At 41.1% G+C, this 24738-nt stretch overlaps 15 protein-coding genes across 15 annotated transcripts; 7 read left to right on the top strand and 8 right to left on the bottom strand.

Annotated features, from left to right (window-relative positions):
• Window positions 1-352: 352 nt before the first annotated feature.
• Window positions 353-1090, top strand: PAS_chr1-4_0330 (Hypothetical protein; the record flags this gene model as incomplete). The annotated part of the gene is made up of 1 exon (XM_002490409.1): window positions 353-1090. One exon carries the CDS (start codon window positions 353-355, stop codon window positions 1088-1090), a length of 738 nt encoding a protein of 245 aa, XP_002490454.1.
• A 6-nt stretch (window positions 1091-1096) lies between these two features.
• PAS_chr1-4_0329 (Hypothetical protein) lies at window positions 1097-1525 on the bottom strand (the record flags this gene model as incomplete). Its single annotated transcript, XM_002490408.1, has 1 exon — window positions 1097-1525. One exon carries the CDS (start codon window positions 1523-1525, stop codon window positions 1097-1099), a length of 429 nt encoding a protein of 142 aa, XP_002490453.1.
• A 519-nt stretch (window positions 1526-2044) lies between these two features.
• PAS_chr1-4_0671 (uncharacterized protein) lies at window positions 2045-3550 on the top strand (the record flags this gene model as incomplete). The annotated part of the gene is made up of 1 exon (XM_002490407.1): window positions 2045-3550. The coding sequence occupies one exon, from the start codon at window positions 2045-2047 to the stop codon at window positions 3548-3550; it is 1506 nt and encodes a 501-aa protein (XP_002490452.1).
• A 57-nt stretch (window positions 3551-3607) lies between these two features.
• On the top strand, window positions 3608-4717 carry PAS_chr1-4_0328 (Ribosomal RNA-processing protein 8; the record flags this gene model as incomplete). Its single annotated transcript, XM_002490406.1, has 1 exon — window positions 3608-4717. The coding sequence occupies one exon, from the start codon at window positions 3608-3610 to the stop codon at window positions 4715-4717; it is 1110 nt and encodes a 369-aa protein (XP_002490451.1).
• A 103-nt stretch (window positions 4718-4820) lies between these two features.
• On the top strand, window positions 4821-5363 carry PAS_chr1-4_0670 (uncharacterized protein; the record flags this gene model as incomplete). The annotated part of the gene is made up of 1 exon (XM_002490405.1): window positions 4821-5363. One exon carries the CDS (start codon window positions 4821-4823, stop codon window positions 5361-5363), a length of 543 nt encoding a protein of 180 aa, XP_002490450.1.
• Window positions 5364-5519: 156 nt separating this feature from the next.
• Window positions 5520-5843, bottom strand: PAS_chr1-4_0327 (Hypothetical protein; the record flags this gene model as incomplete). Its single annotated transcript, XM_002490404.1, has 1 exon — window positions 5520-5843. One exon carries the CDS (start codon window positions 5841-5843, stop codon window positions 5520-5522), a length of 324 nt encoding a protein of 107 aa, XP_002490449.1.
• A 1108-nt stretch (window positions 5844-6951) lies between these two features.
• On the top strand, window positions 6952-8085 carry PAS_chr1-4_0326 (Protein required for respiratory growth; the record flags this gene model as incomplete). Its single annotated transcript, XM_002490403.1, has 1 exon — window positions 6952-8085. The coding sequence occupies one exon, from the start codon at window positions 6952-6954 to the stop codon at window positions 8083-8085; it is 1134 nt and encodes a 377-aa protein (XP_002490448.1).
• Window positions 8086-8098: 13 nt separating this feature from the next.
• On the bottom strand, window positions 8099-10873 carry PAS_chr1-4_0325 (High affinity Ca2+/Mn2+ P-type ATPase required for Ca2+ and Mn2+ transport into Golgi; the record flags this gene model as incomplete). The annotated part of the gene is made up of 1 exon (XM_002490402.1): window positions 8099-10873. One exon carries the CDS (start codon window positions 10871-10873, stop codon window positions 8099-8101), a length of 2775 nt encoding a protein of 924 aa, XP_002490447.1.
• A 260-nt stretch (window positions 10874-11133) lies between these two features.
• Window positions 11134-14631, bottom strand: PAS_chr1-4_0324 (RNA polymerase I subunit A135; the record flags this gene model as incomplete). The annotated part of the gene is made up of 1 exon (XM_002490401.1): window positions 11134-14631. The coding sequence occupies one exon, from the start codon at window positions 14629-14631 to the stop codon at window positions 11134-11136; it is 3498 nt and encodes a 1165-aa protein (XP_002490446.1).
• A 200-nt stretch (window positions 14632-14831) lies between these two features.
• Window positions 14832-15647, top strand: PAS_chr1-4_0323 (tRNAHis guanylyltransferase; the record flags this gene model as incomplete). The annotated part of the gene is made up of 1 exon (XM_002490400.1): window positions 14832-15647. One exon carries the CDS (start codon window positions 14832-14834, stop codon window positions 15645-15647), a length of 816 nt encoding a protein of 271 aa, XP_002490445.1.
• A 7-nt stretch (window positions 15648-15654) lies between these two features.
• On the bottom strand, window positions 15655-17313 carry PAS_chr1-4_0322 (uncharacterized protein; the record flags this gene model as incomplete). Its single annotated transcript, XM_002490399.1, has 1 exon — window positions 15655-17313. The coding sequence occupies one exon, from the start codon at window positions 17311-17313 to the stop codon at window positions 15655-15657; it is 1659 nt and encodes a 552-aa protein (XP_002490444.1).
• Window positions 17314-17629: 316 nt separating this feature from the next.
• Window positions 17630-19006, bottom strand: PAS_chr1-4_0321 (Hypothetical protein; the record flags this gene model as incomplete). The annotated part of the gene is made up of 1 exon (XM_002490398.1): window positions 17630-19006. One exon carries the CDS (start codon window positions 19004-19006, stop codon window positions 17630-17632), a length of 1377 nt encoding a protein of 458 aa, XP_002490443.1.
• Window positions 19007-19436: 430 nt separating this feature from the next.
• On the bottom strand, window positions 19437-19799 carry PAS_chr1-4_0320 (mitochondrial 37S ribosomal protein MRPS16; the record flags this gene model as incomplete). Its single annotated transcript, XM_002490397.1, has 1 exon — window positions 19437-19799. The coding sequence occupies one exon, from the start codon at window positions 19797-19799 to the stop codon at window positions 19437-19439; it is 363 nt and encodes a 120-aa protein (XP_002490442.1).
• A 240-nt stretch (window positions 19800-20039) lies between these two features.
• On the top strand, window positions 20040-23654 carry PAS_chr1-4_0319 (uncharacterized protein; the record flags this gene model as incomplete). The annotated part of the gene is made up of 1 exon (XM_002490396.1): window positions 20040-23654. One exon carries the CDS (start codon window positions 20040-20042, stop codon window positions 23652-23654), a length of 3615 nt encoding a protein of 1204 aa, XP_002490441.1.
• Window positions 23655-23701: 47 nt separating this feature from the next.
• Window positions 23702-24698, bottom strand: PAS_chr1-4_0318 (Transcription initiation factor TFIID subunit 3; the record flags this gene model as incomplete). Its single annotated transcript, XM_002490395.1, has 2 exons — window positions 23702-24595; window positions 24648-24698. 2 exons carry the CDS (start codon window positions 24696-24698, stop codon window positions 23702-23704), a joined length of 945 nt encoding a protein of 314 aa, XP_002490440.1.
• Window positions 24699-24738: the final 40 nt, after the last annotated feature.

The raw sequence follows: 24738 nt of genomic DNA, 5'->3' as shown, positions 1-24738 counted from the left end.
CGTCTATGTTCTCACAATTAAAAGTGCGCTTCCGGAATAAATTTCCGATTCATATCGCTGGCATAATGTGGAAAAATGATTACTGAATTCGGATGTCTCGTTATTCCCGTATGCACGTTCCTGATATTAGCGTACTAAAATGGAATTTGCATTGTTTGCAGGTGAAACTCCCTGGCAATAAGCAAGTAGGTACGTGAAAAACTATTGTATAAGCTTTGGACGGTGTAGGGATCAGGCTAATGCGGCGATGGGCTGACCAACTGGTTTCTTCTCAAATTAGTCCCCAGCAAACACGATAACATACTATAAATAGGACAGAAAGTACTTTCGATGCTGCTGCTTTATTGTTGACATGGGTGATGTGAACGATCTACCAAGTCTGAATAAAGTCATAGAGGTTGACCTGGACTCAGACCCAATCTCAATCTCAGACCAATCTATAGATATAGAGTTTTCTTCGGCCAACAAAAGTAAACTCAATTCTCCCGTAATAATGGCCGACCCGGAGGTATGCTTTCCACATAGGTTTGAGTTCAACTACTCTGAACCTGTTCGTTATCACGTGTACCATACTTCCTCAAGATCATTCAACTTAGAAGAGGAACTCAATGATTGCAGGCCTAAGCATCTATCCATCGCAGAAGAAGCAGCATATCAAGACGGAAGTTCCTGTGAAAGCTCAAAGCGGCCATTCCCAGATGTAGTGCCTTGTGATGTTTATGCCTCTCCTCACTTCCAGGGTAAAAGGTCAATCTGGAAAAAGCTGAGAAAACTTCTTCGAAAGAAGGAAAACTCCAAGATCCATGTACTCAACCAATACAAGTTCCCGCTGATTACGCCCGAGTATGACGAAAGTGCTTGCAAAACAGTCACATTTGACCCAGATGTAATAGTGAGGGAAACTTGGTCAACCAATAATTATACCCGTGTCGACCCTATGTTAAGGGAAAAATTGGCAGATATTATGAATTCACCGGAGCAGATTGAACAGATACAAAATGAGCTGAACGAACTAAAGAATGAGATGAACATCCACATTCAGAGTAGATATAATACTCAATATTTTGATAAAGAGAGCAGGCTCATATAATAATCTTTAACTCCCTCGATATGTAGTATAACTATGATTGGACAATAATAAAGGAATATGGTAGTGATTTTCAGGCGGGTCATCTATCTGGAAAATGATATCCACAAATGGGAAAAAAGTTGTAGTTCCAGTTGCTTGAAAGTACTTCTTAACATGAAATCTTATCTTATAAATTCCTGGGGTCAAAGTCTTCCACTTATCGTCCTTTATTCCTAGTACTTCTTGTTTGCCTCTGCTAAGTTTTGGATCAATTATCCAATAAGGGATTCTGCCGTCTTCATTAGTTTTTGCCACAGCAAATGGTCTTTCATTGCCGATCTCGTTGTCAAGTACTACGTCCACAGATGGGGACAGCTGGAAGATGGCACAATCCACGTTAAAAGCGGGTTTACCTTTAGTGGTATCCAGAATGTGGCAGGTAACTGGGTCAGCCATGAGAGTGATAAAATGAAAAGGTGAAAGATGAAGGTAGATGTAAGAAATCAACCTGGTTAGCAGGATGAAGACTCTACTCGGATTTCTCCGAAAGATAAGCAAGAGAGTGATTTTGCCGCATTTGGTTAAACTAGTTGCTTTTTATGTTCGCGCAAGAGTTCTCAGGGAACCAGGAACTGTCAGCCCCGCCCAGTCAAGGGAACTGCCTATATAGGAACTAATTCCGTCCACTGCGTCAGGATCAGATCAGGACCAACTTTAACTCAGATTTAAACACGATGCAATGCTGCTAATCTGAGCAGCCAATAGAAGACGGCAGCAAGATAAAAGCGGTCATCTTTTGCTCTTCCACAGTCCTCTATATAAGATCAACATAGCCACTTCCGTTTCAACCTCTCTGCTTGGGGACTTAGTTGACTGCTCGCCTCATCTCATCTCCAAAACATAACAAAAACGCTCGCGATAACCAACAGTATACTTTCTCCAGAAGCAATATAGTACCCTTGCTTTGATCTGTTGATGAAACATAGGGCTTCCAAGTTGAGTCCCATAGATAATGCTCCAGCACAGAATCACATAAGCTTTATTAAAAATAACATAAAATTCTACCACCCAAACTATGTCCACAATATTTCAACGATGAATATGGTAGTGCCTCTGTTCATGAGAGACATTTTTCATTTAAAGTCACCACTGGTGGTTTACGGAAACGAAGGATATCTTCTAGCCAGGTACAATGTCATGATGCTGGGGAATTATCCTATTGAACGCATAAGAGTGACCGGTCGATTAGAGTCAGAAGTTATGAGAGATAACTTCGATATTCTAGTGATTAACGATCACAGCAAGTCTAATTTGTTTCTGAATTGTAAGGTAGAACATTCGGAATATTTGAGGGCAGGACTGAACTGGGGTATGAACCATGATCTATTATTGCAATTAACGGGAGTAATCACTTTGAATAGAGAAGGACTACAGACTTTTGAGGTTAGCAATATTGAGGTTGTGGGCAAAGCCAATTGTATAAGCACAGAGGTGAAATACTGGAAGGAGTACTTAGATTTTAGAGAAACAATAAACCAGCCATTAGAACTTGGGGAAGATGATGTTGTGGATCTTTGCACTGCAACGCAAGATGATGAGAAAGAGAACGATATTTCAGAGGCAGTTGGAAATGGACAGAAAAATGAAGCGGAAAGGAATACAGAAGCAAAGACGGATACAATACAGGAAACACATAACAACAGAAAGATTATCAATGAAGCAACAAAGAAGAAGGAGTTAATGAAAGTGAAATCAACGCATAGAGACAAAGAAACGATAAAGGATAGAATACAAGCCACGGACAGGGACGAAAAACTAAGGCAAAAAAAACGAAAACACAGAGAAAATAGTAATAACGGTATTAATGTCATGCATAACAAAACTATGACTGCCGTTACATCCAAAGAGGAACCCCCATGTATTGAACTGATAGAACTAGATACAGACGAGGAAGAAGAAGAACCAGTAATTGCAGTTATCGAGCTTAAAGACTGTCAGGAAGTTTCCGATCTAACTGTGACACAAGTGGAAATTGCTTTCATAAAGTGGTGTATCTCCAACAATAAGAAGAACTTCAAGTTCTACGAGGTCCTACTTGATGAAGCGCTGCTTAAACTACTAGAAAGATGCAAAGATTACGACAATATGACTTTGATATCGAAAATCAGAGACAAACTTGTGAGAGAGAACATGGTACAATTTGACGAGGTTTCGCTTGTTCTGAATGTCAATAATCTTCTTCACTTGAATGTTATGTTGAGTCGAATGATTAAGAAAATGGAAGTTGAAGTTCGGAAATCGGCGTGCAAAGAACGCAATTTGGTTGTTTCAAAGATGATAGAAACTTTTAATTCAGTATACAAGACGAATCTTCAGAATCACGACATAATCAACGATCTAATACGATGGAAAATTGGATACGGAACTTCAAGGTATAAATGGAGGTTTGATGATGTGCGATGGATCTTCGCGAAAGTTTAGAATTAGAAGACTAAATAATTTTTTTTTCAGTAGACTACATACATAAGTGATACCATAATGGCCTTGTTTGAAGTGGAAGGCTGGAATATAAAGACTGACAATGTTGCTCTCGGTAAAGTCGACGCACCACTAAGCAAAAAGAAGGAAAAGAAATTGGAAAAGAAGAACAAGAGGCGCGAAGCTTTGGGCAAGAAGAAGAACCAACTTCAGGAGTGGAAGGAAGAGGAGACTGTACATGAGGAGAACGAACAAATTGAACCCACACAGCAAGCAAATGATAATCTTGAAGAGTCAGAACCTGAAGTCTCTGCTGAAGAGACAAAAACGGAGTTGACTCCGTTGCAGCAGAAAATGATGGCCAAATTGACAGGGTCTAGATTTAGATGGATCAACGAAAAACTATACACAATAAGTTCCGAAGAGGCATTAGCTTTGATTTCCAAACAACCTCAATTGTTTGATGAGTATCACACTGGTTTCAAAAACCAGGTTCAATCGTGGCCGGAGAACCCTGTTGATGTTTTTGTGAAGCACATCGAGAACCGAAGTAAGAAGAACGTTAACGCTCCAGGAGGACTGCCAGGGATCAATAAGAAAGTGGTAATTGCTGATATGGGTTGCGGAGAGGCTCAACTAGCCTTGGATGTACAAAATTTCCTCAAGAAGCATGCCAAAGATAAGAAGGTTAGGGCCAAGAGTATACAAGTACACAGTTTTGACTTGAAGAAAGCCAACTCAAGAATCACTGTTGCAGACGTGAAAAATGTCCCACTGGACAAAGAGTCATGCTCTATTGTGATATTTTGTTTGGCATTGATGGGAACAAATTTCATCGATTTTATCAAGGAAGCTCATAGGTTGCTGGCACCAAACGGAGAATTGTGGATTGCTGAGATAAAATCTCGTATAGATGATGTTGATAAGTTTATTGACGCTCTGAAGTTATACGGTTTTCTTCACAAGACCACAGATGATTCCAACAAAATGTTCACCAGGTTCGAATTTTTCAAACCAAACGACGATATTGTCAAGATTAAGGAAGAAAAAATGGAGAGGAAGAGAAAGTTTGTAGAAGCCGACGACCCCAAAGCGGAATTTGAGAAGAGAAGATCCAAGAATCCGGAAGGTAAGTGGCTACTGAAGCCATGTATTTATAAGAGGAGGTGAAACCGAGATGAAATTATCCATCCTAACACCAAGTAAATAATGTAGCCATAGAATTGAAATCGGTAACCCTTTACTACATTGTAGTACGGACAAATTAGAGCATATGTTGAAGATACGACAGCTTCAAAAGGAGAAACAGAAGAACCAAGAGGGTAGTGGCCATGTGGTCAACAAGGCTAGTCCCGCTGAGATCCGTATTGGCAAAGATCTAGAGGAGCTGGTCTTACCACCCACAATTAAAGTAGAGCACTCCCCAAACGATATCAAGAACTTAAAGATCACCATACGACCCGATGAAGGTTACTACAGTGGAGGGGTGTTCAAGTTTGAATGTAGCATCAATGAAAACTACCCAATGGAAGCCCCTAAAATGAAATGTTTGAATAAGATTTACCATCCAAATATTGACGTGGAGGGGAATGTATGTCTCAATATATTGAGGGAGGACTGGACTCCAGTGATCTCGTTACAGACAGTATTCTTTGGGCTTCAATTTTTGTTTTTGGAACCGAATGAAACTGACCCCTTGAATAAAGAAGCTGCCATTGAACTTAATAAAGATCGCAAGAAGTTTGCCCGAAATGTTATGGTCAGCATGAGAGGAGGTTATGTGAACGGAGAGTATTACGACAATGTCTACAGTTGAACACTTCAGAAGAAATAAACCTTTATTACTTTCTAAAAAAAAAATAAAAAAAACTTAAGCAAGTCAACCAGTAACCGACAAAAAAAAGATATGTCCCTATGCAGCTTTTAGAAAAGAGAAATCGTACTCATGGCAACACAATATGCATTATTTGCTTTACAACTTAACGTGGAGATTTCCAGAAACTTCCTCGTTGTGACTGAAGACACTTGGATGGAAGTTTTCATCCTTGGAGGATTCTATCTGGGTAGAGTTGGAAGCACCTTGATTTATGGTTCCCTCAGAGTTATTTGCAACGACTGTGTTGTTGAAGTTGATGAATGCAGAGGAAGAAGGTATTTTGGAAGAGTAATATCTGTTTATAGCATTTGTGTTGATTGAGCTTAATGGCTTAGCAACGTTTTTGGTTGGCTTCAAGTTGGAAGGTAACCAACATCTGGAAGAGCTTTTGAATGATAAAACGATTCTTGAAGAAGACATTTGTAATTTTGGTGTGATAAGATGTGTAAAAATAGGGAAGGTCAATTGCGGGGGTTATCGTATTCTTAAGTACTAAATTCGAAGAAATCTGGGGTTAGCTCATTTTCTCATCATCCGAATGTGCGTGAGGGTGTTCGATATCTGGACACCCGGGAAGTACGTCATTAGCGAAACAGATTGCACCCCCTATCGGTCCCACATATTGCTGTGTTTTGGTGGCTGATAGGGTCTCGAATTACCCAATTTGGCGTAGAATTTTATTTTTTTGCCGAACGTCCTAACTCACCCCCACCAAAAACACAAACAATCAAAAGTGACACCCCGAGAAGACATCCCGGCCCTGGTTAATTCTGGAATCTTCCAATCACCCCAACACCCCGACTTTAAATGAGTCATAGAATAACCACCAAGTGTTAGTGTTGATGGCTAAGCAGTGTTCACAGATTTTTAGAGCGGTTTGCTTGGTGTCACTTCAACAATACTAGTAAGGCCGGCGCAAAATATCTTTCCCAGAATGCCTACAAATTATGCTAAGGTTTCAGAATCACCCCACATGCAATTGTAGTAAGGATAAGCAGGTGACATTTTCCCGATTCTCCTGTGTACCCGATAGTGCGTAGGTTTCTTTCCAATCCACCAGATTTCACCGCCTAAGTCGCCATAACTCCGGGGACACAACCCGTGATCGCAGGTTGTTCTTAATCTGATGTAAGGATTTTTATGTACAGATTTCCTTCGCATGTTCGGAAGAGACAACAAGACGAAGATGAGTCAGAATGAAATGGAACCTACACACCCCAGTATTCTGGACTGGTTCTATGTGGGTATGTGAGTATTTCTTTTGGGCGATGGCCAGACGATTGACTGCTGCGCCTCACTCCAGCTCCCATTGAGGATGAGAGTGTGTTCCAGCAGGTTTCCTTCCCTTTTAACAGTACCTCCGACATCGACTGCCTTTTCCATGATTTTCACGTGAGTATGCACCTGACTTACACTATCGAAATTGCGTTAAGTAAAAAAAATTTGGTTAGTTCATCTAGGCAAAACGGTCTTCCCAAAACCCCCAAGAGTGCCTTTTTTAGGAGTTAGCCGAAAACCGAGCTTCTCCATGAATACCAAGATTTTGCATGTGGACCCATCCTCCATACTTTTCAACAAAGACGAAGGAATCGAAACTTGTACTCCCATCTTTACTGATCCCAAAACGAAATCCTATCTAGACGAGGCATCCATCATTTTAAGATCCCATAAGAACTGTATTGGTTTTCCAACCGAAACAGTATATGGCCTTGGTGCTTCATCACTGAATGACGAGTCTGTGAAATCCATTTATATTGCCAAGAATCGACCGTTGGATAATCCACTAATTACTCATGTTGCCTCGCTGAGTCAACTACACCGCAAGATTTTACCTCCATCAACTAAAATACCCGATATTTACTTACCATTGATTAAGAAATTCTGGCCTGGCCCGTTGACAATTCTTTTGCCTGTTGAGGATGACACAACCTTGTCCAGATTAACCACTGCCGGTCAGGATACTTTCGCAGTGAGAATACCCAACCATCCAGTTGCAAGGGCCCTCATTGCCATTTCAGATGAACCTTTGGCTGCTCCTTCGGCTAATGCTTCCACTAGACCATCTCCTACGCTAGCAGAACATGTTTATCATGATCTGCAAGGAAGGATTCCACTGATTATAGACGGTGGACCCTCAAATGTTGGATTGGAGAGTTCTGTAGTCAATGGACTTACAAATCCCCCTATGCTATTACGTCCCGGTGGAATTTCTCTAAAGCAAATACAAGAAGTCGGGCACGGTTGGGAGGACATAGTCACAGCTAAAAAAACTGCGAATGCATCTGAACCTGTCAGAACTCCCGGCATGAAGTATAAACACTACTCCCCAACTGCCAAGGTTATTCTATTCGTTAAGTGTGGAAATGGAGTTAAGGCAGTCCAGGAAGCTCTTTCACGATACCCAAACTCCAAGATTGCCTTATTGACAGGATCCGAATTTGAAATACCAGAAACATTACAAGCCCAGTTTGCTATTGTTGATCATCTAGGATCTTCCATCACCGAAATGGCACACAACCTATTTGCCAAATTAAGAAATCTGGATAAAAACGATATGGACTATATCTTCATTGAAGGTGTTCCAGATGCTGGAGAAGGTTTGGCATTAATGAACCGGTTGTCAAAAGCTGCACATGAAACTATATCTAATGATTCTAAGTAATTAAAAATCTATATCAAACAGCCATGCTGTATCCATTGTATGGGGATGCGTCACGTCTCCTGACGTAGAGTTTTCGAAGCTCGTCTACAATCCATACTGAACTCGATAACAACAATAAATGGACCAAATCTTTGAGGCTCAGAGGTTCAGTCTGGAAAATAGACTGCAAAAATGGAATGTAAATAGCTCCTAGTTGACCCAAAATAGAAGCTGCAACGGAAAAGTTGAACATAGTATTATTCCATCCAAGTTCTGCAATACTTTTAGAATGGTGTCTTGTCGTTAATGCGTTGAACATGTCAAAGAATACAAAGCATGTAAAGGTCATCGTAGTGTCTCTTGCTGTGACCTCATTATCTTTGATCTCATGCATGTATACGTACAGAGTACCACAAACAATGATAAAACTACTTTGTACTACCCTTTGAATCACCTTACCTGTCAGAATTTTATCATTTCGCTTTCTTGGTGGTTTGTTCATCACAGCTTTATCAACTGGCTCAACACCCAAAGACTGAGCTGGAGGTCCATCCATGATAATATTGATCCACAAAATCTGCATGGCATTCAATGGATTTGGCAGGTTGAAAGCAGTACTCAGAGCAATTAACGAAAGAGCAGCAATTGAAGTAGAAAGTTGGAACGTTAAAAAGTTCTGGATGTTGTAGAAAATACCTTTACCCTCCTGGATTGCAGATAAGATTGTAGAAAAGTCATCATCAGTCAAAACCATGTCGGCTGCCTCTTTGGCAACATCGGTCCCCATATTACCCATGGCAATTCCGATGTCGGCCAGTTTTAGAGCTGGGGCATCATTGACACCGTCACCAGTCATTGCAACAATATCTCCTCTGGCCTGTAGTGCTCTTACAATGGACACCTTATGTTTTGGAGTAGTCCGGGCAAATACAGAACAATGTGAGATCGCCTGAGACAGTTGCTCTGTACTCATAGCATCTATATCGTCTCCACTGAGGACAGCATATTTTGAATTGTCAATTACCATTCCGACCTGTTTGGCAACGGCTACGGCCGTGGATTCTGAATCTCCTGTAATCATAATAATGTGAACCCCACCTCTCATGAATTTCAAAATTGATTTACTTACAGATGGTCTAGGAGGATCGTTCATACCTAAAAGACCACAAAAGATCATATCCGATGGTCCATCGCCAGTTTCTTCAAAATTGCCTTTGTCGTAAGCAAACGACAGTATTCTCAATCCTGAAGATGCTAACGTATCGGCCATTTGCAAGGATTTTCTTCTAATTTCATCTGTGAGTGGAGTGGCGATACCTTCAGCATTGTAATATCTTGAACATCTTTCCAAAACTTTGTTCAGAGCGCCTTTAACAAAAATTTCAGATTTGCTTTTGTCTCCAGAGTGAACACTGACGGCCTGATATTTCTTGGACGAAGAAAATGGAATCTCCAACATTCTTTCCTTTGTTGCTCTAATGTCCTGCAAATCAAATTTTTCTAAAGATTCAATAATTGCAATATCAGTTGGGTTTCCGAGGTATTTTTCCTTTTCATTTGAATATTTGGCATTGTTGACTATATTACCAGTTTGCAGAACTTTTAGCGTATCGGGTTTGAGATAATTGGCATAGGACTCCCCTTGTTCAATTTTCAAGAATTCATCGCCCATATCCACAGTCCATAATCTGTTAACGGTCATATGATTTTGGGTCAATGTTCCCGTCTTATCACTACAGATAACATTGACGGATCCCAAAGTTTCAACACTAGGCAGTCTTTTGACGATGGCCCTCTGTTTAGCCATACGCAACACACCAAGAGCAAGAGTCACAGTCACAATAATAGGAAGACCTTCTGGAATCGCAGCAACAGCCAAGGATACAGAGATCTGGAACATTTCCAACCAGGGTCTACCTTGAAAAACACCAACCAAGCAAATAAGGCCGATGATTCCGAAGGAAAAAGCAGACAAATCCTTACCAAGTTTATCCATAGCCTGTTGAAGAGGAGTCTTTGGTTTCTCAATAGAGCTCATCATTTCGAAAACAGAGCCAAAAGCTGTGTTTTTGGCTGTTCCGATGACAATACCTTTGCCATTACCATCACGAACTAAAGTGCCCATATACCCAATACATGAACGGCTGTTCAAGGGAATGTTTGGGTCATCACTTTCAACAGGTTTGCTGTCTTTAGAAACTGGTTCATTTTCACCAGTTAGGTTGCTCTCGTCGATACTCAAGTGGGAAGCGTGAATAATTCTCACATCAGCCGGAATTCTGTCACCAACCGAAAAATCCACCAAGTCTCCTGGGACTAGGTTGGCAGCAAGAACAGTTTCAGTGTTCCCATTCCTAGTTAGATGAGCTTCGGCAGGGACTAACTTGTTCAATGCCTCCAATGATTTCTCGGATCGATACTCTTGAACAAATCCAACTGTGACAACGATCGTAATTGCCATAGTGATAGATATCGCATCATCAATGTTAGACATCAAAAAGCTAATCACAGCGGAACCCATCAGTAACAGAATCAATGGATCGCTGTAGAAACTTGACAAGAATTTCGAAAAAAGACTCTCTTCCTCTTCGACTTCCATTTCATTTGGCCCATGAACAGACCTCCGATATACGATGTCCTGGGAATTGCACAATCCTTTGAGACCATCCGTTTGAAACTCTTCTATGACCTGATCCACGGTATATTTGCAATACTTAAGAGACTCTCCAGTCTTCGATTCCAATGCAGGGGGGGCAGATTCAGAAGATCCTGTCAGCTCATTCTCAAAAGGATTTTCATTAGCTGTCATTCTGAGTTCACTAAATGCCCAAATCTGTTCAATCCAATAGCTCTTCTAGTAGAATAAGTTACGAGGACTTACAAATTCAATCCAACCAGGAAAGAAGCAAATAACAGTTGTCCAACTTTTACTTTTTCTTTTCGCAGAATTACCTGTAAATAATCTGTTCCACCCGCGTAGCGATGGGCTTGGCATCAATTTTCTTAGTGCAAAGCCGGGCGGAGAAATTCCTAAGTAAACGTTTCTATTATACATATACTACTCCTACTCTAACTGGGTTCCACATTGTATCTCATACGAATACCCATCGCAGACAGCTCTGAGTCTAAATATTTAAGCACAAATGGAATGGCAACAGTGGTTGTATCGTTGCCTCCAGTGTATCGGTTTCCCTGTCCATCTTCCCAGAGATCCATATCATCGGTCGTTCCGGCAGTAACGTCATTGATCTTCGTGGAACAACGACGGCAGTGGATCATGGCTTTCGTGCCTATACGAGGAACGGATGTTTGTGTGTTTAATAACGATCCACAGCCTTTACATATAGATGTTTGAGTGTAGTCAGAACAGTTCAACAGACGGTCTTGTAATAAGAACGCAGTACCGTGCCCAATAAGAGCATCACGTTCCATCTCTCCAATACGAATACCTCCGTTTCTCTTACGTCCCTTGACTGGTTGCATTGTCAAGCTGTTGACAGGTCCCGTAGATCTGACCTGGAATTTATCGTTAACCATATGTCTCAACCGTTGGTAGTAGACCACTCCAATGTAAATATCGGCCCTCAATTCTTCACCGGTGACACCAGAATACATTGGCTCATTACCGTGGTAATTGTAACCGGCACTAATTAGCTGCTCACCGAAGAAATCAGCCGGCGTATCATCTTCATTGAACTTCCATGGAGTAGAGTCCTGAGCAATTCCATGTAATGCTCCAGCTTTTCCAGCCAGAGATTCCACAAACATACCAATGGTCATACGAGATGGGAAAGCGTGCGGATTGATTATGACATCAGGTTGTATTCCAGTTTCAGTAAATGGCATATCTATCTGAGGCCATTTCCGGGAACAGACACCCTTCTGTCCGTGTCTAGAGGAGAATTTATCACCGATTTGAGGTTGTCTAGTAATTCTGTACTTAATGGTGACCATTTGCAATTCCGAGTCTCCCAAATCATCGCTTATCAGTTTAACCTCTTCAATGTATGCAGGCTCTGAACTATGATAAGTCTTCACCTTGGTCTTACCAAGGGTGTCATCATAGTATGCCACTATGGGATCTCCCTCATTAACTAGAGTCCCAATAGCTGGTAATCCGTCTTCATCGAGATTCTGTTTCCAGGATTCAGGCCACTCGTCAGTACCAAAACCAAAGTGTTGAGTAATTGGATCACCTTTCCTTCTGCTGTCAGCTAAATCAATCACTTCAACTTTATACATGGTACCGTAACCAAAGCCACGTTCATCTGACGATTTATTGATGATCATCGCATCGTCCATATCGTAACCAGTGTATGAAATGACAGCAACGACCGCGTTTGTTCCATTGGGGAAATTGTCCATTCCATAGTCATCGTAAAGATTAGCCTTTACTATAGGAGTTTGTCCTGTTTGTAGACGATAAAGCTTATTATCACTTCGATGAACCAAAGCAACACCAGGTGTACCCATGGTTTGCTTACCCATCTGACACTGATACATATTTCTTGGAGATTGGTTGAAGTCAGAAAATGGCGTTAAATTCGCAAGAATTGACAAAATGTTGGTTGGAGAAAACTCGACATGACTATGAACATTGGATTCAATCTCTTCCGGAGTAACAGCGATGTTAATGTATGCTTGTTCGAAAGGGCCAATAATATCCTCTTTATCCAAAGGTAGGTACCTGACTGGTCTAGTCATCCTAGCACGACCTCCAAAGAGATATAGTCCAGGATATTGACCTCTAGAAGAAGGTGGAACATGACCAACTTCCAAATCAAGAGGAATGCCATGACCACCTTCCACTTTCCAAAATCTCAAAGTGTCAGCAACGATCTTAGCCTGTTCATGTGTACACCATCCCACGATCTTACCATCTAACTGAACGCAACACATTTGAGGTCCAGCGGCAAAAACATGATTGGCAGATACGCCCAGTTTTGATAGAACTTTAGGCACCTTCGAAACATCCGATTCTTCGGTGGATATTTTACACTTGTGAGCCAAGTGGTTCAATAAACCACATGGAGAACCATCTGGTGTGTGCACAGGACACAAAAATCCCCAAGATTCTGGAAGTAATTTTCTAACTGTGGTTGTCTTCAATTCGGCAAAGAATGAACCTCTATGAACCATTCGGAAATGAGAGATAAATCTATAGAAGTTGATTTTCTCTGCGACAACTGTATAACCCGAAACTTGCTGCAAATCCAATCCCGTTTGGGAAACCAGGTTACCAGTAGACAAGAAATACTGTAGTTTCTTACCAATATTCTCATTGATTCTTTGAAAAACACGAGACATATACTTCGGTTCGTCAAAATTCACTGGATAGCCTCTATTAATGTCTGTTTGGATTTGTAATCGAATACTGGCCAGGTATTCTTCAATTTTTTCTTTAATAATCATACCATAAAGGAATCCTCCCAATAAGACTTCTTGATGTTGGGTAGCATCTGGATTATCGGGGCAGCAATCTCCAGAAACTAATGCATAAAGTTTTCTAATCATGAATAGTAACAATCTGAATTTATCTCTGTTGTCGGGTAGATGGACAAGGACGATTCTTCTCAGTACTTCCTTACCCACATCGACATCGGATACATCAGGTGTTGCGTTAAAGACGACTCTGAACTTGTCTCCAAGATAGGCCAAAGTTTCCTGTTTCGAAACTAACTTGTAATGCTTATAATTTCTCAACAGTAATTCCAAACGATCAGTCAAGAACGAATTGGAAGTTTCAGAGCCCACTATACCGTCAAAAATTTCACGGTCATTGGTCTCCACTAGGGCCTTCAAAATCATAGGGACGGGGACCAAATACTCATTCTTTCTCCAACTGAACCTGAAGGTAACGTTACCGTCTTTCAAGTAATGAAGAACATTTGTCTGTGAAGTCTGGTCTGGTCTGACAGCTCTTATTTGAATACCAAATTGGGTATAAGAATCGCCTCTGTTTCCAAAACTAGGTCTAATAAGAGCCATTGGATGGTTTCTTCTTTGAACAATCAACATTCTGACTAGTTTTTCAATACCGTTGACAATGAAATACCCTCCAAGCTCGTCACTTTCCTCTTTGTTCTTCACCAGTTCATTGGGTGACATTTTCTCAAGATGACATCTGTTTGACTTTAGCATGACAGGAATTTGACCAGCCTCTCTGATTTCTGTTTCTTCTGGGCCATCGTTGACGGACCAGCATACTTTCAGCATGAATCTGGATTTATATGTGATCATTCTCTCTCTGCATTCAGATGGTAGTGTCTTCCTGTTAACGGACAATTTATCTCCAACAGCCACAGACGGCTTAGCCAACTGAACTGCATCTACTCGTATCTTCAATTTGTTTCCTAATCTTGAAGGATCGTTGCTATCAAATATGGTTTTGGCTCCGATATCCTTAACTGCTAAGTTCAACAATCCACCATTGAGCCCATCAGTAAGAGCATTGAACGACCCGATATGTGGAGCTACAGCCTGTTCCAACAAAGGGAAAGCCGATTTATCCGTAGGCGGGTTCTTGAATCGATTCTCACGCTCCAAAGTCTTGAACGATGCCTTCATTGTTGGCTGTGGATTCGATCTCTCTTAGGAACAGTCTGAAAATTTTTTAGAGGGAGGGAAAAAGAAAATATGCTTACAATAGAAAAAAAAAAATAAGAATCAAGGCAATTCCGGGAGAGTTACGAGAGTACTCACGTGACCAGGAACATTGAACCAAGTCGATGTGATAGATAAAGTTCTTTCGTGTAGTCCAGAAGATCATGGCCAACTCGAAGTTTGAGTATGTGAAAGCCTTTGAAAAGGAGGTTTATCTGCTCCCAGAAACATATATGGTGGTACGGGTCGATGGAAGGGGGTTTCACAAACTTTCAGAGACCTACAAGTTTGAAAAGCCAAACGACCTGAATGCATTGGAACTGATGAACAAAGCAGCACAATCGGTTATGGAGAAGATCCCAGAAGCCTTGCTGGCTTATGGGGACTCTGATGAATACTCGTTTCTTCTCCAGAAAAATTGTGAGATATTTGAAAGAAGGGAGGCCAAATTGACCAGCACGTTTAGTTCCACGTTCACAGCTTACTATAATTTCTACTGGAAGGACTATTTTCCCAATTCCCCGCTAACTCCAGAAAGATTACCTACCTTTGATGCCAGAGTTGTCCTTTATCCTAATCAACAGAATGTGAAGGACTATTTCAGTTGGAGACAAGTAGACTGCCATATTAATAACTTATACAATACCACCTTTTGGCAATTGATCCTGAAAAAAGGGCTTACCCCACAGGAATCCGAGAAAAGATTGATGGGAACTCTGTCCAGTGACAAGAACGAAATTCTTTTCACGGAATTGGGCATCAATTACAACGATGAGGCAGAAATTTACAAGAAGGGGACGGTTTTGATCCGAGAGTGGGAACTTAAGGATGACCAGCCGAGTCTGAACGAAAGAGAATTATCAAAGAGGCAAAAGGATAGACTACGAAAAAAATTCAGAAAAGCTAAAATACAAAAATATCACATAGACATTATTAATGAGGGGTTCTGGAACGAAAGACCTTGGTTGTTGGAAAGCTAGTTGATCCTTACAGAATGTTGCTTATTCTTATAGAATGTTGCTTTAACAATTGTTTGTAGGAAGTCAAGGCTTCATTAGGTAACATTTTAGGTAGGGATTCCACGATCTTAATCAAGTCCGTGGTAAATGGCCATGATTTCACGTAGCCTTGAAGGAGTGACGAATACTTTGCAATACTGCTATCCGATAACTGAGAAGCACCGTGATCTACACAGTAAAGATGAGCAGAGAGTAGACTAAGTACTCTGTAAAAACTGATCCAGTTGTATAAGAGCACTTTGGTAACTTGCAGGTTGTAGATGCAGGGAAGAAATTTGGAACAGACGGAAGCCAGAGTCTCCATTTGGAACTTTGAAGGCGTTGAGTCTAGCTGTGAGGGATAATAAAGTAACAACACTAGATGGTAGTATTCTGCAAGGAACCACAATTTGGAATTGCTGGAGGCCAGTTGATCTTTGGAATATTCGGTGATGACTTCGTCATACCGATCAACTAATCCTCTGAGCTCTGTGACAAGTTCAGAACCACCAGACTTGGAAAGACCATGAATCTTTTTCAAAACCTTTCCTTCCAGGACTCTCAGTGAAGTTATTCTTATGAACTGTTCGTGGTCTATCATTGGAATATTGATGTAAGCATCCTCTAGTGCAACAGGTTGAATCAGGGAGAATGAAATCAGTCTATCAAGATTGTAACAACTCCAAAATAATCGCTGGCTATATTCAGAGTCACCAGAGTTGCGGTTTAGGTTCATCAACAGAGAATTCCTAGTGGTCATTCCAATCAAATTCCAAGACAGTGATGGATCCCTCTCGAGGCAGGTATACAACGTGATTAGAATTAGAATCTCAGTGATTGGTAGGGTATCTTTAGATATGAGATTTTCCTTGGAAATCAGCTCCAAGGCATTTTCCCGGGCACTTGTGCCCAATTTGTGTTCTTCAAAAGAAAGCATGTTATGTTGGGAGTGAGAGAGGAAAGTTGCTCCAATGGCGACAACTAGATTAAACTTGCAAACCAAATTTTTATCGTTTGCCAGCGTGTAATGAGAGTTAGCTTCACTTGACTTGATGTCGTCGCAAGTAATGAAGGTGCCAGCCTGCTCCTGAAAGCTCTGGAAGGCTTCGAAATACTTTGTAGTCAAGTGAACAGGAATAATTGAGTAGCTTGATCCGTTTGAGGAAATATTGAAAGAATTGGACAACAACTTACATTGGAGTACATCCAATGAACTTGAGAATTTGAGGGTATCTATAGGGGGCAGGTGAATACGAGTGGGATAAGGCGACGTAGCCTTCTCTTCTGGCCCGAACGTGTTATTCAACTTTTTGTCTGTGCTACTAAGCACATAATTTGGTTCCTCCCTAGGCCTGAAGGTGGCGGGAGAGAGAGAGGAAGCTTTCACGCTTGGCGATGCCATTGACTGAGTTCTGCGTTTCTTCCTCTCAGTATATCTACAGTAAGTGCCAGACATTGTGCAAGTTGCACATTCTGGGAACTCTCTGGAACATTTCTTCTTCAGCTTGCGACACTTGACACAGGAATACCTTTTGGATTCTCCAATCGAAGAATCATAGATTGGAACTTCCAAGGACGAGCGATTCTTCACTCTAAATTTGGTTACACCGAATGGTTTCGGAACGCTAGCGACTATTGACTCCGTCATCTATAATAGAGCCATGGAATAGAGTTTTTTCTTTCCGACACAAAAGCCCCAATTCAGGGACATCCACTAGGCCTTTATAACAGTAATACTGTGTAACGATATGATGTCATATTAATGAGTGATGAAATATGTGGCATCTATCTAATGATTACATGTATATAATCTTCGCGCACACTGATCCGAACCCGTTTCCGTTTCTCGCCTAGCTTATCGTGACATATAACCGTGTGGGCTTACATAAGGATGTGGAGTAGAGGGTGAATTACTCTCGGGTAAAGACATACTATTAAACTATAAAAAGCTAGGACCAGCCTGCCTACCTCAAGTTTCGTTTAAGCTTGAGCGAATCTCGTTTTCTTTGAGATGTAACGTTGTATAACGGGTCCAAATCAAGATCTAATGGGTCTTTCAGTGCAGAAACACTTCCAGCATTGATAACGTTACTGAGCGAAGACTTCCTAGTGGTATTCGGAGGCTTGGTAGTGCCTGCAGATAGAGTGTTGTTCCCAAAATAGGAGCCCTTTTCGTGGAAAGGTGATTGAAGAACTGGAACTCCATCCGAGCTTCCTGTAAATATTGGACTCGCAAATTGAGGGCTAGTGGTTGAAGGCACGTTAAATGGAACAGACAATACCTGAGGCTGGATTCTTCCCTGACCCGCGCTTGCAATTCCAGTCACATTGCTAGACGTTGTCGAGTTGTTCGATCGCTCCTTCCTTTCAAAACTGAACTCGTCCACAAATGAGCCTGCTCCTTGAGAAGAAGAGGGGGGAGTAACCATCGTGAATCCTGCATTACTCTTCTTGTTTTTATAAAACTGTGGGGAGACGCTATCAACCAACGAATCTGTACTAGAGATTGTTCTTGAATTGAGATTACTGTGTAGCCACGAAGGCTTTCCACGTTGCATTTTAGGCGCCTGTGTTGTGCTTGAGGTCGATGCATTAGATGAGAATGATGATCCTGCAGAGAAGGGGGCTTGTGAAGTTTGAGGGAAATTAATTGAACAGGCCGAATTTTGCCGGGATAGACTGTATTGAGAGTCCGCGTCCATGTTTCGGTTACAGAAATCTAGTAACCGTTTACGGATGATAGCAAGTACCACAGATGGCTCCCTAGTGGAAAACAATTCATGGTTTATTGCGGGATTTCTGTCCAATGGGATCTTATCTTTCAGACATCTATCAAAAACGTCCTTAGACACCATTGAAATGACCCCTCCGGGAGGAAACCTAATGTTAAAGGGAGTAGTTTCTGGATTCATTGAGTAGCTCATGTAAATTTCAGATAGAAGCATGTCAAAACGTTCTTCAAATTCGATATTGTTAATCAATGGCTCTGTTTCAGCCATTATCGATGAGGCCATGGAGGAGACTGAAGAGCACTTTGTAAGGGGAAACGGCCTCTCAATATCGTCCAAATCCATTCCATCGTTCTGATAACTTGGGTGCTCTTTGGAAATCCCTATCGATATCGCAGACGCGTTTCTGCTACCGTTGTAGGGAGTTTGAAACCCACTATCTAAGCCCGGATCACCAGCTGTAGAAGGAAAGAAACTACTTCCTCCAGCGTGATTGGGGGGATTTGAAGGTGTCTGTAGTGTCTGTTCAACAGGAGTCTTGAAAGAGTCAACCCCGATCGCCTTCTGGTTGTTATTAATATGGATGTGAAGCTGTGGTTTTAGCGTCTTCATGTTGAATGAGTGATAACCACTAAACGAGGTGAACAATGAAAATTAGCCAAAAAGAGGGGAGGAAAAAAGTCACTTGGCTTCAAATTTGCAATTTATCAGAGCAAGAGTCAAAATGTGATGCTGACAGCTGGATAGAAATGTTCTCTACACCGGTTAGAAGTGGGTATGAAGTAAAAATAGTGGCAAGAGGAAGGGATTAGGGAACACTTTAAAATCGCGTCTTTTTCGCACAAAGCAATGTGACACGACATATTAAATTATTCTTAGCCTGATTAGGAAATAATCCATAAAACTCCGAGATTACACAGTGCCAGGGAAAGACAGCTCCATTTCGCAGTACGAAAGGGGTTAGGGGTATGGTATGCATACAGAAGGTCAGGTCATGTTGCTTTTCATTTCTATTTACAGAGAGTTTCTTTTCGTCGATCGTTTACAAATCTTTTTTTTCCTGTATGACTTCTCTTTCTGGCACAATTGGGCCGACTCGGGTGCTAGGCCATTCACTTGGTAATATTCCAGCTTTTTTAAAAAGCCTGATAATGGTGGGCGTTGGCTGGGCACCAACGGAAAGCCAATACTTGGATTTTTGAAAGTCGAGTTGTATGTCTTTTGTCGGAACCAGTCCTTGAAGCTTTTGTTCTGGAGATAGAGGGGGAGCAATGGGGTTGTAGGTGCCTATGACTTCAATCGGTTGTGAATCTCTTGCAGATCTTGCTTTCGCCACCACCACGTTGTAGACAGGTTGTCTTTTTCTGCCAAATCTGGCCAATCTTATTCTGACGCTGCCCTTCATTGCGTTTATTCAGTGATGCTGAGGTTGTTTAGTAGGAGAAAAATTTTGGGGTCAAATATTGTGCAGTGCACGTTAAGACGTTGGATCTTATGCCCTCGGATATCATGTGACTCTCTGTTCTCCTATTTCTTTTCCAAGAGCTTAAAAAAATTTATTAGAAAAATTTCTAAAACCTTTCCCTTCTCTGATACCGTTTGCCTAAACTCCTGATTCACAGTCATCAAGATATCCACTACACTCATGACGTCAGACTATGATCCTGAATTAGAGGCGAAACTGGCCAAGATCAGGGTTCATGCCAGCTCAAAATTGGAAAATCAGAAGCACATGGCCCTGATTCTATCGGCTGTTGAAGAAAACATTCAAGAGCAGAATAATCCAAGAACTGCGGTAACATACTTTGTATCCTTCATGTCTTTATTGGACAGGTGTATTCAAGATGATATCATCACTGATAATGCTTTGGCTCTATCTACAGCATACTTCCTGGATCTTTTGGCACCTCTGACCCCAAAATCTTTGTTGAAATCCAATTTTGCAGAGATCTTAACCAAGATTGCCCCTGCTATAACAAATGAACAAGCTGAAGCTCCATTGATTAGATCTTCCATTGGTGTTTTAGAAACGTTGTTGTTGTCTCAAGACCTGGCTTCTTGGAAGAACGCATCTAGCATGAATATTTCCCCAAAGAGAGGTTTGATGGGATTGTTGGAGTTAACCCTTGACTCAAGACCTAAGGTTAGAAGAAGAGCACAGGAGGCTATAAGCAAGATATTATCTAATCCTCCTCCGGGGCCATCAGTAGAACATCCGGGTTCCTTAGATTGTGCAGACTTTGCAACAAACAAATTAATAGAGACAATGAGACTTCAAAAGTCCAAGCGAAAGTCAGAAGATAGATCCGCCAACTCTGCAGTCATTCACTGCCTTCAATTGATTTCACAAATCACAAACACAAACTCGTGGCCAAATGTTAGAATTGAATTGGTCTGTGATCTATTACTTGAAGTTGCCAAATCATCAGATCAATTTCTCATCACCAATGCCTTTCAAGCCTTTGAAAACCTCTTCAACTCAATGTCTGAAGATGAATTGAGTATCGACAAATTTGACTCGGTAATCAAGATTATTTTGGATTTGAAACCTTCTGTGAATGATACCCATCTCGCTGCTCCTTGGTTGGCTGTTGTCGCAAAAGCTTCTACTGCATATTCTAATGCCAATCAAACCAGATTTATTAAGAAATTTCCAATCTTCGTTCAGACAATAATCCAGTTCTTTTCTTCTGAGTCTGAGAACATCTGCATTTCAACATCCCAATGCCTTATAGCCATCATCACTGAGGGAATCCACGATGATTCTTTATTAATTCCCTCAAAACAGTTCCCTATCTCTCCTAAGTTGTACGAAAGTGTTGATGAATCCATTACTCAATTGGCTGAGGCTGTCAACTCCCTATTGTCTGTTAAGTACAACCATTGTTTAAGTGACATTTTGAACCTAATTAGTTGCATTTTTATCAAGTTGAGATCTAGAGCCAATCCAGACTTTCTTAACTGTTTGGAGATTGTGGGTGCCTGGAGATCTGACGAACAGAACTTCCAATACATTCAGGAGGCTGACAATGTCATTGGGAGCGCAATTGGTGCTTTGGGCCCCGAAGCTGTACTCAGTGTATTACCATTGAATCTTGACAGCCCCAAGAAGACAGGAAGAGCTTGGTTACTGCCTTTACTTAGGGACAATGTCAGAAACGCCAATCTTTCCTACTTCAAAACCCAACTTGCTCCGCTGATCAAGTTTTTCGAACAAAAGATTGCCTCTTCCACAGGTGATTCAGTACATGCAAAAATCTTTGCCACTATAATTGATCAAATTTGGTCGCTGCTACCACATTTCTGTGATTTGCCAACTGATATGCCAACTGAATTTGACGATGAGTTTGCTTCAGAGCTAGCGTCTTTGATGTACTCCAAGGTGGAGTTGCGTGTCACTATTTGCCAGGCATTCAAGTCCTTAGTCGAGTCCAATCTGGTCTACAGTTCTGGTGCTCTTTCTGAAGACAAACTTCTTCAACAACAGTTTCCTAAGGAGTCCGCAGCTGCCAACATTGAAGTACTATCCAAGATGAGCTCTAAACTCCTTTCTGTTCTTTTCAATGTGTTCAGTCAAACAGTTCCAGAATTACGAGGATTCATCTTAGAAACTATTGAGCCTTATCTGCAAATTTCTTCGCAAGATGATTTGGTTGATTCGTTCAAAAAGGTCTGTTTACATTTAAATCAAGCTCTTGAGGAAGATAAGAAAAACATTACACAAGCCCAACTTGACGGAAAGAAGCTTCCGAACCAGAAACTCTCCACAGGCGAAATTCCAAGATTGAGTGTTACTATGATGGATTTGATTGTCGTTATGGTTAAGTACATTCCAGAATCTTCATACAATGCCCTCCTGTCCATCTTTAATCAAACGGTTGCAATTGACGATTCTTTGATTCAGAAACGATCTTACCGCATCATCGCTAGGCTACTAGAAACTGAATCTGGAAAAAACGCAGTAGAACAATTTTTGCCACAAATCGAATCTTTGTTTATTGACAGTGCTGAAACAACTCACATTCCCGCCAAAGCTGCTAGATTTCAAGCTTTGCTTCGTTTGATCCCAATATTACCAGATGACCATCTTTACTTCATTCCATCCATACTCTCAGAAGTAATTATCACTATCAAAGATCCCAAAGAAAGGTCGAGGCTATTAGCTTATGATGTACTGAAAGCTATGGCTTTTAGGATGCAAAAAGGCGGTGTTGTGATAACATCCAAAGTTCCTGGAATGGATCCAGACACTCCAAACACACAAGCATCCCTTTCAGAGTATTTCACAATGTGTTCAGCTGGTCTCGCTGGTTCAACTGCCCACATGATTGGAGCTACCATCAACGCCATTAGTTACTTGTTTTACGAGTTTCGTAATGATATGGATAGAGATCTTCTCAATGAAGTCTCATCTACAGTGGAATTGTTCTTGACCTCCAAGAACAGAGAAATTGTCAACGCTACGTTAGGATTTGTAAAAGTATCCATCCTCACACTTCCTAGTGATGTTGTCAAAGAAAATCTTCCAAACTTGTTGGCCAATTTGATGAGGTGGTCTCATGAACACAGGGGAAACTTCAAAACGAAAGTGAAGCATATGGTTGAGAGACTAATCAGAAAGTTTGGCGCCGACTTAGTTGAACAGGCAATTCCAGAAGAAGACAGGAAACTGATTGCCAACATTAAGAAGACCAAGAGACGAGAAAAGAGGAAGGCAGTGGAAGGAGACAATGAGCCAGAAAAGTCCAAGGCAAAGAGTAAGACTGGATTCACCTCTGCATTCGAAGATGCCATTTACAATGATTCGGAAGATTCAGAAGATGATGGTGATGAAGACGAACCCAGTAACGGAAAAAGCCGACAGTATATCACAGAATCCAAGGATGAGCCTCTGGATCTTTTGGATCAACAAACCTTGGCTCGCATCTCCTCCTCCAAGCCTAAAAAGTTCAGCAAGAAAGACCTTGCTGCCAAAGCAGGCTTTCGTACCAATCAAGAAGGAAAATTCGTCATTAACAATAAAATTGATGATGACCTCCTGGATAACAAGGCTTCTGGAATCGACGCTTACGTTGAGGCTGTAAGAAATGGACCTGTCAAGGGACAGAGAAATAAACTCAAGTATTTGAGAGGTAAGAAGGCTAACAATGATGAGGACTTTGGTGATGAGAGTGATGAAGAACCAGCAGCTACGAAGAAGAATATGTTTAACAAGATTAGAAAGCCCAAGCAAAAGTTCAAGGCCGGTAGAAAATTATAGCGTATGACTTTTTTTGTAACTTAGTCGGTGCAGTTGTAATATAGAATTTATATATTTAGACGAATCTTTAATTTTTGTCGATTATCGTCTTCATCATTGTGTTCTTCGTAATCAAAATCGGGAGTCGTTTGTTCTGGTTGATTTTCATTGCCATATTCGTCATTTTTGTTGTGTTCATTGTTGCGGTCACCATCATCCTCATCCTGGTCTTCGGAATCTTCATTCTCCTCTTCGTATGAATCATCGTCTTCCTCATCGTCACTATTAATATAAGGAAGGTATTGCATTAATTTGTCTGGAGTTGGACCAGTGATAATGAAATCGTAATTGGTTGCATATTTGTCTGTGGAACCATTTCCATTTACTCCGTTTTTTCTCTGCACATCCTCCAATACATTTGAAATATACGGCTGCAACACGGAATTTTTCAGTTTAGAATCATGTGCTTGGTTTCTCTTGAGTTCCACTCTGAGATTGAATCTTATCCAGTCTTCATCTAGAGGGAAATCACCGGTATTATCTATTTGTTCTTCCTGCTTCTTAAAACTGTTCATGTATTCAGGGATTCTGTTTTTGGACCTGAACTGTGTGCTGGGGTCTAAACTCTCATTGACTTCCGCTATGTATTGTTTGCTTGGCCTGGCCACTTGCCTTGCCCTATCTGGGTACGGGCCGATGAACCAGCTTTCAAAGTTTTGAATACCTTGAAGGTTATCTGGAGACACATCATATGGATCTAATAGGTTACAAGGTGTAATTATCTTGAGCTCTGTTAGCGCTTCAGAGATATCTTGTATCTGGACATCATCCAGGGATTCTCCACGACTGGCAGTATATTTCGCAGTTTTTTCCAAAAGAAGGCCTAAAAACCGGATTGTGGTATCTGTCAGTGCATCAATAACGGTATTGGAGCATCTATCAAACCCTTGTGACTTTAAAAGCTTTATAGAGTTAGAATTGGGGCAAGATGTATAATAAAAAGTTAGTACTTACCTGTATTATCGTTATTCGAAGATAGCTGAAATAAAAGCTGGATTTAGGCATTGAGCTTAGCTTCTATCTGAATATTTTTTATCTCTTTATA

Source organism: Komagataella phaffii, chromosome 1, assembly GCF_000027005.1.
Source record: "Komagataella phaffii GS115 chromosome 1, complete sequence".
Lineage (NCBI taxonomy): Eukaryota > Fungi > Ascomycota > Pichiomycetes > Pichiales > Pichiaceae > Komagataella > Komagataella phaffii.
This window is presented reverse-complemented; position numbering and strand designations above follow the sequence as displayed.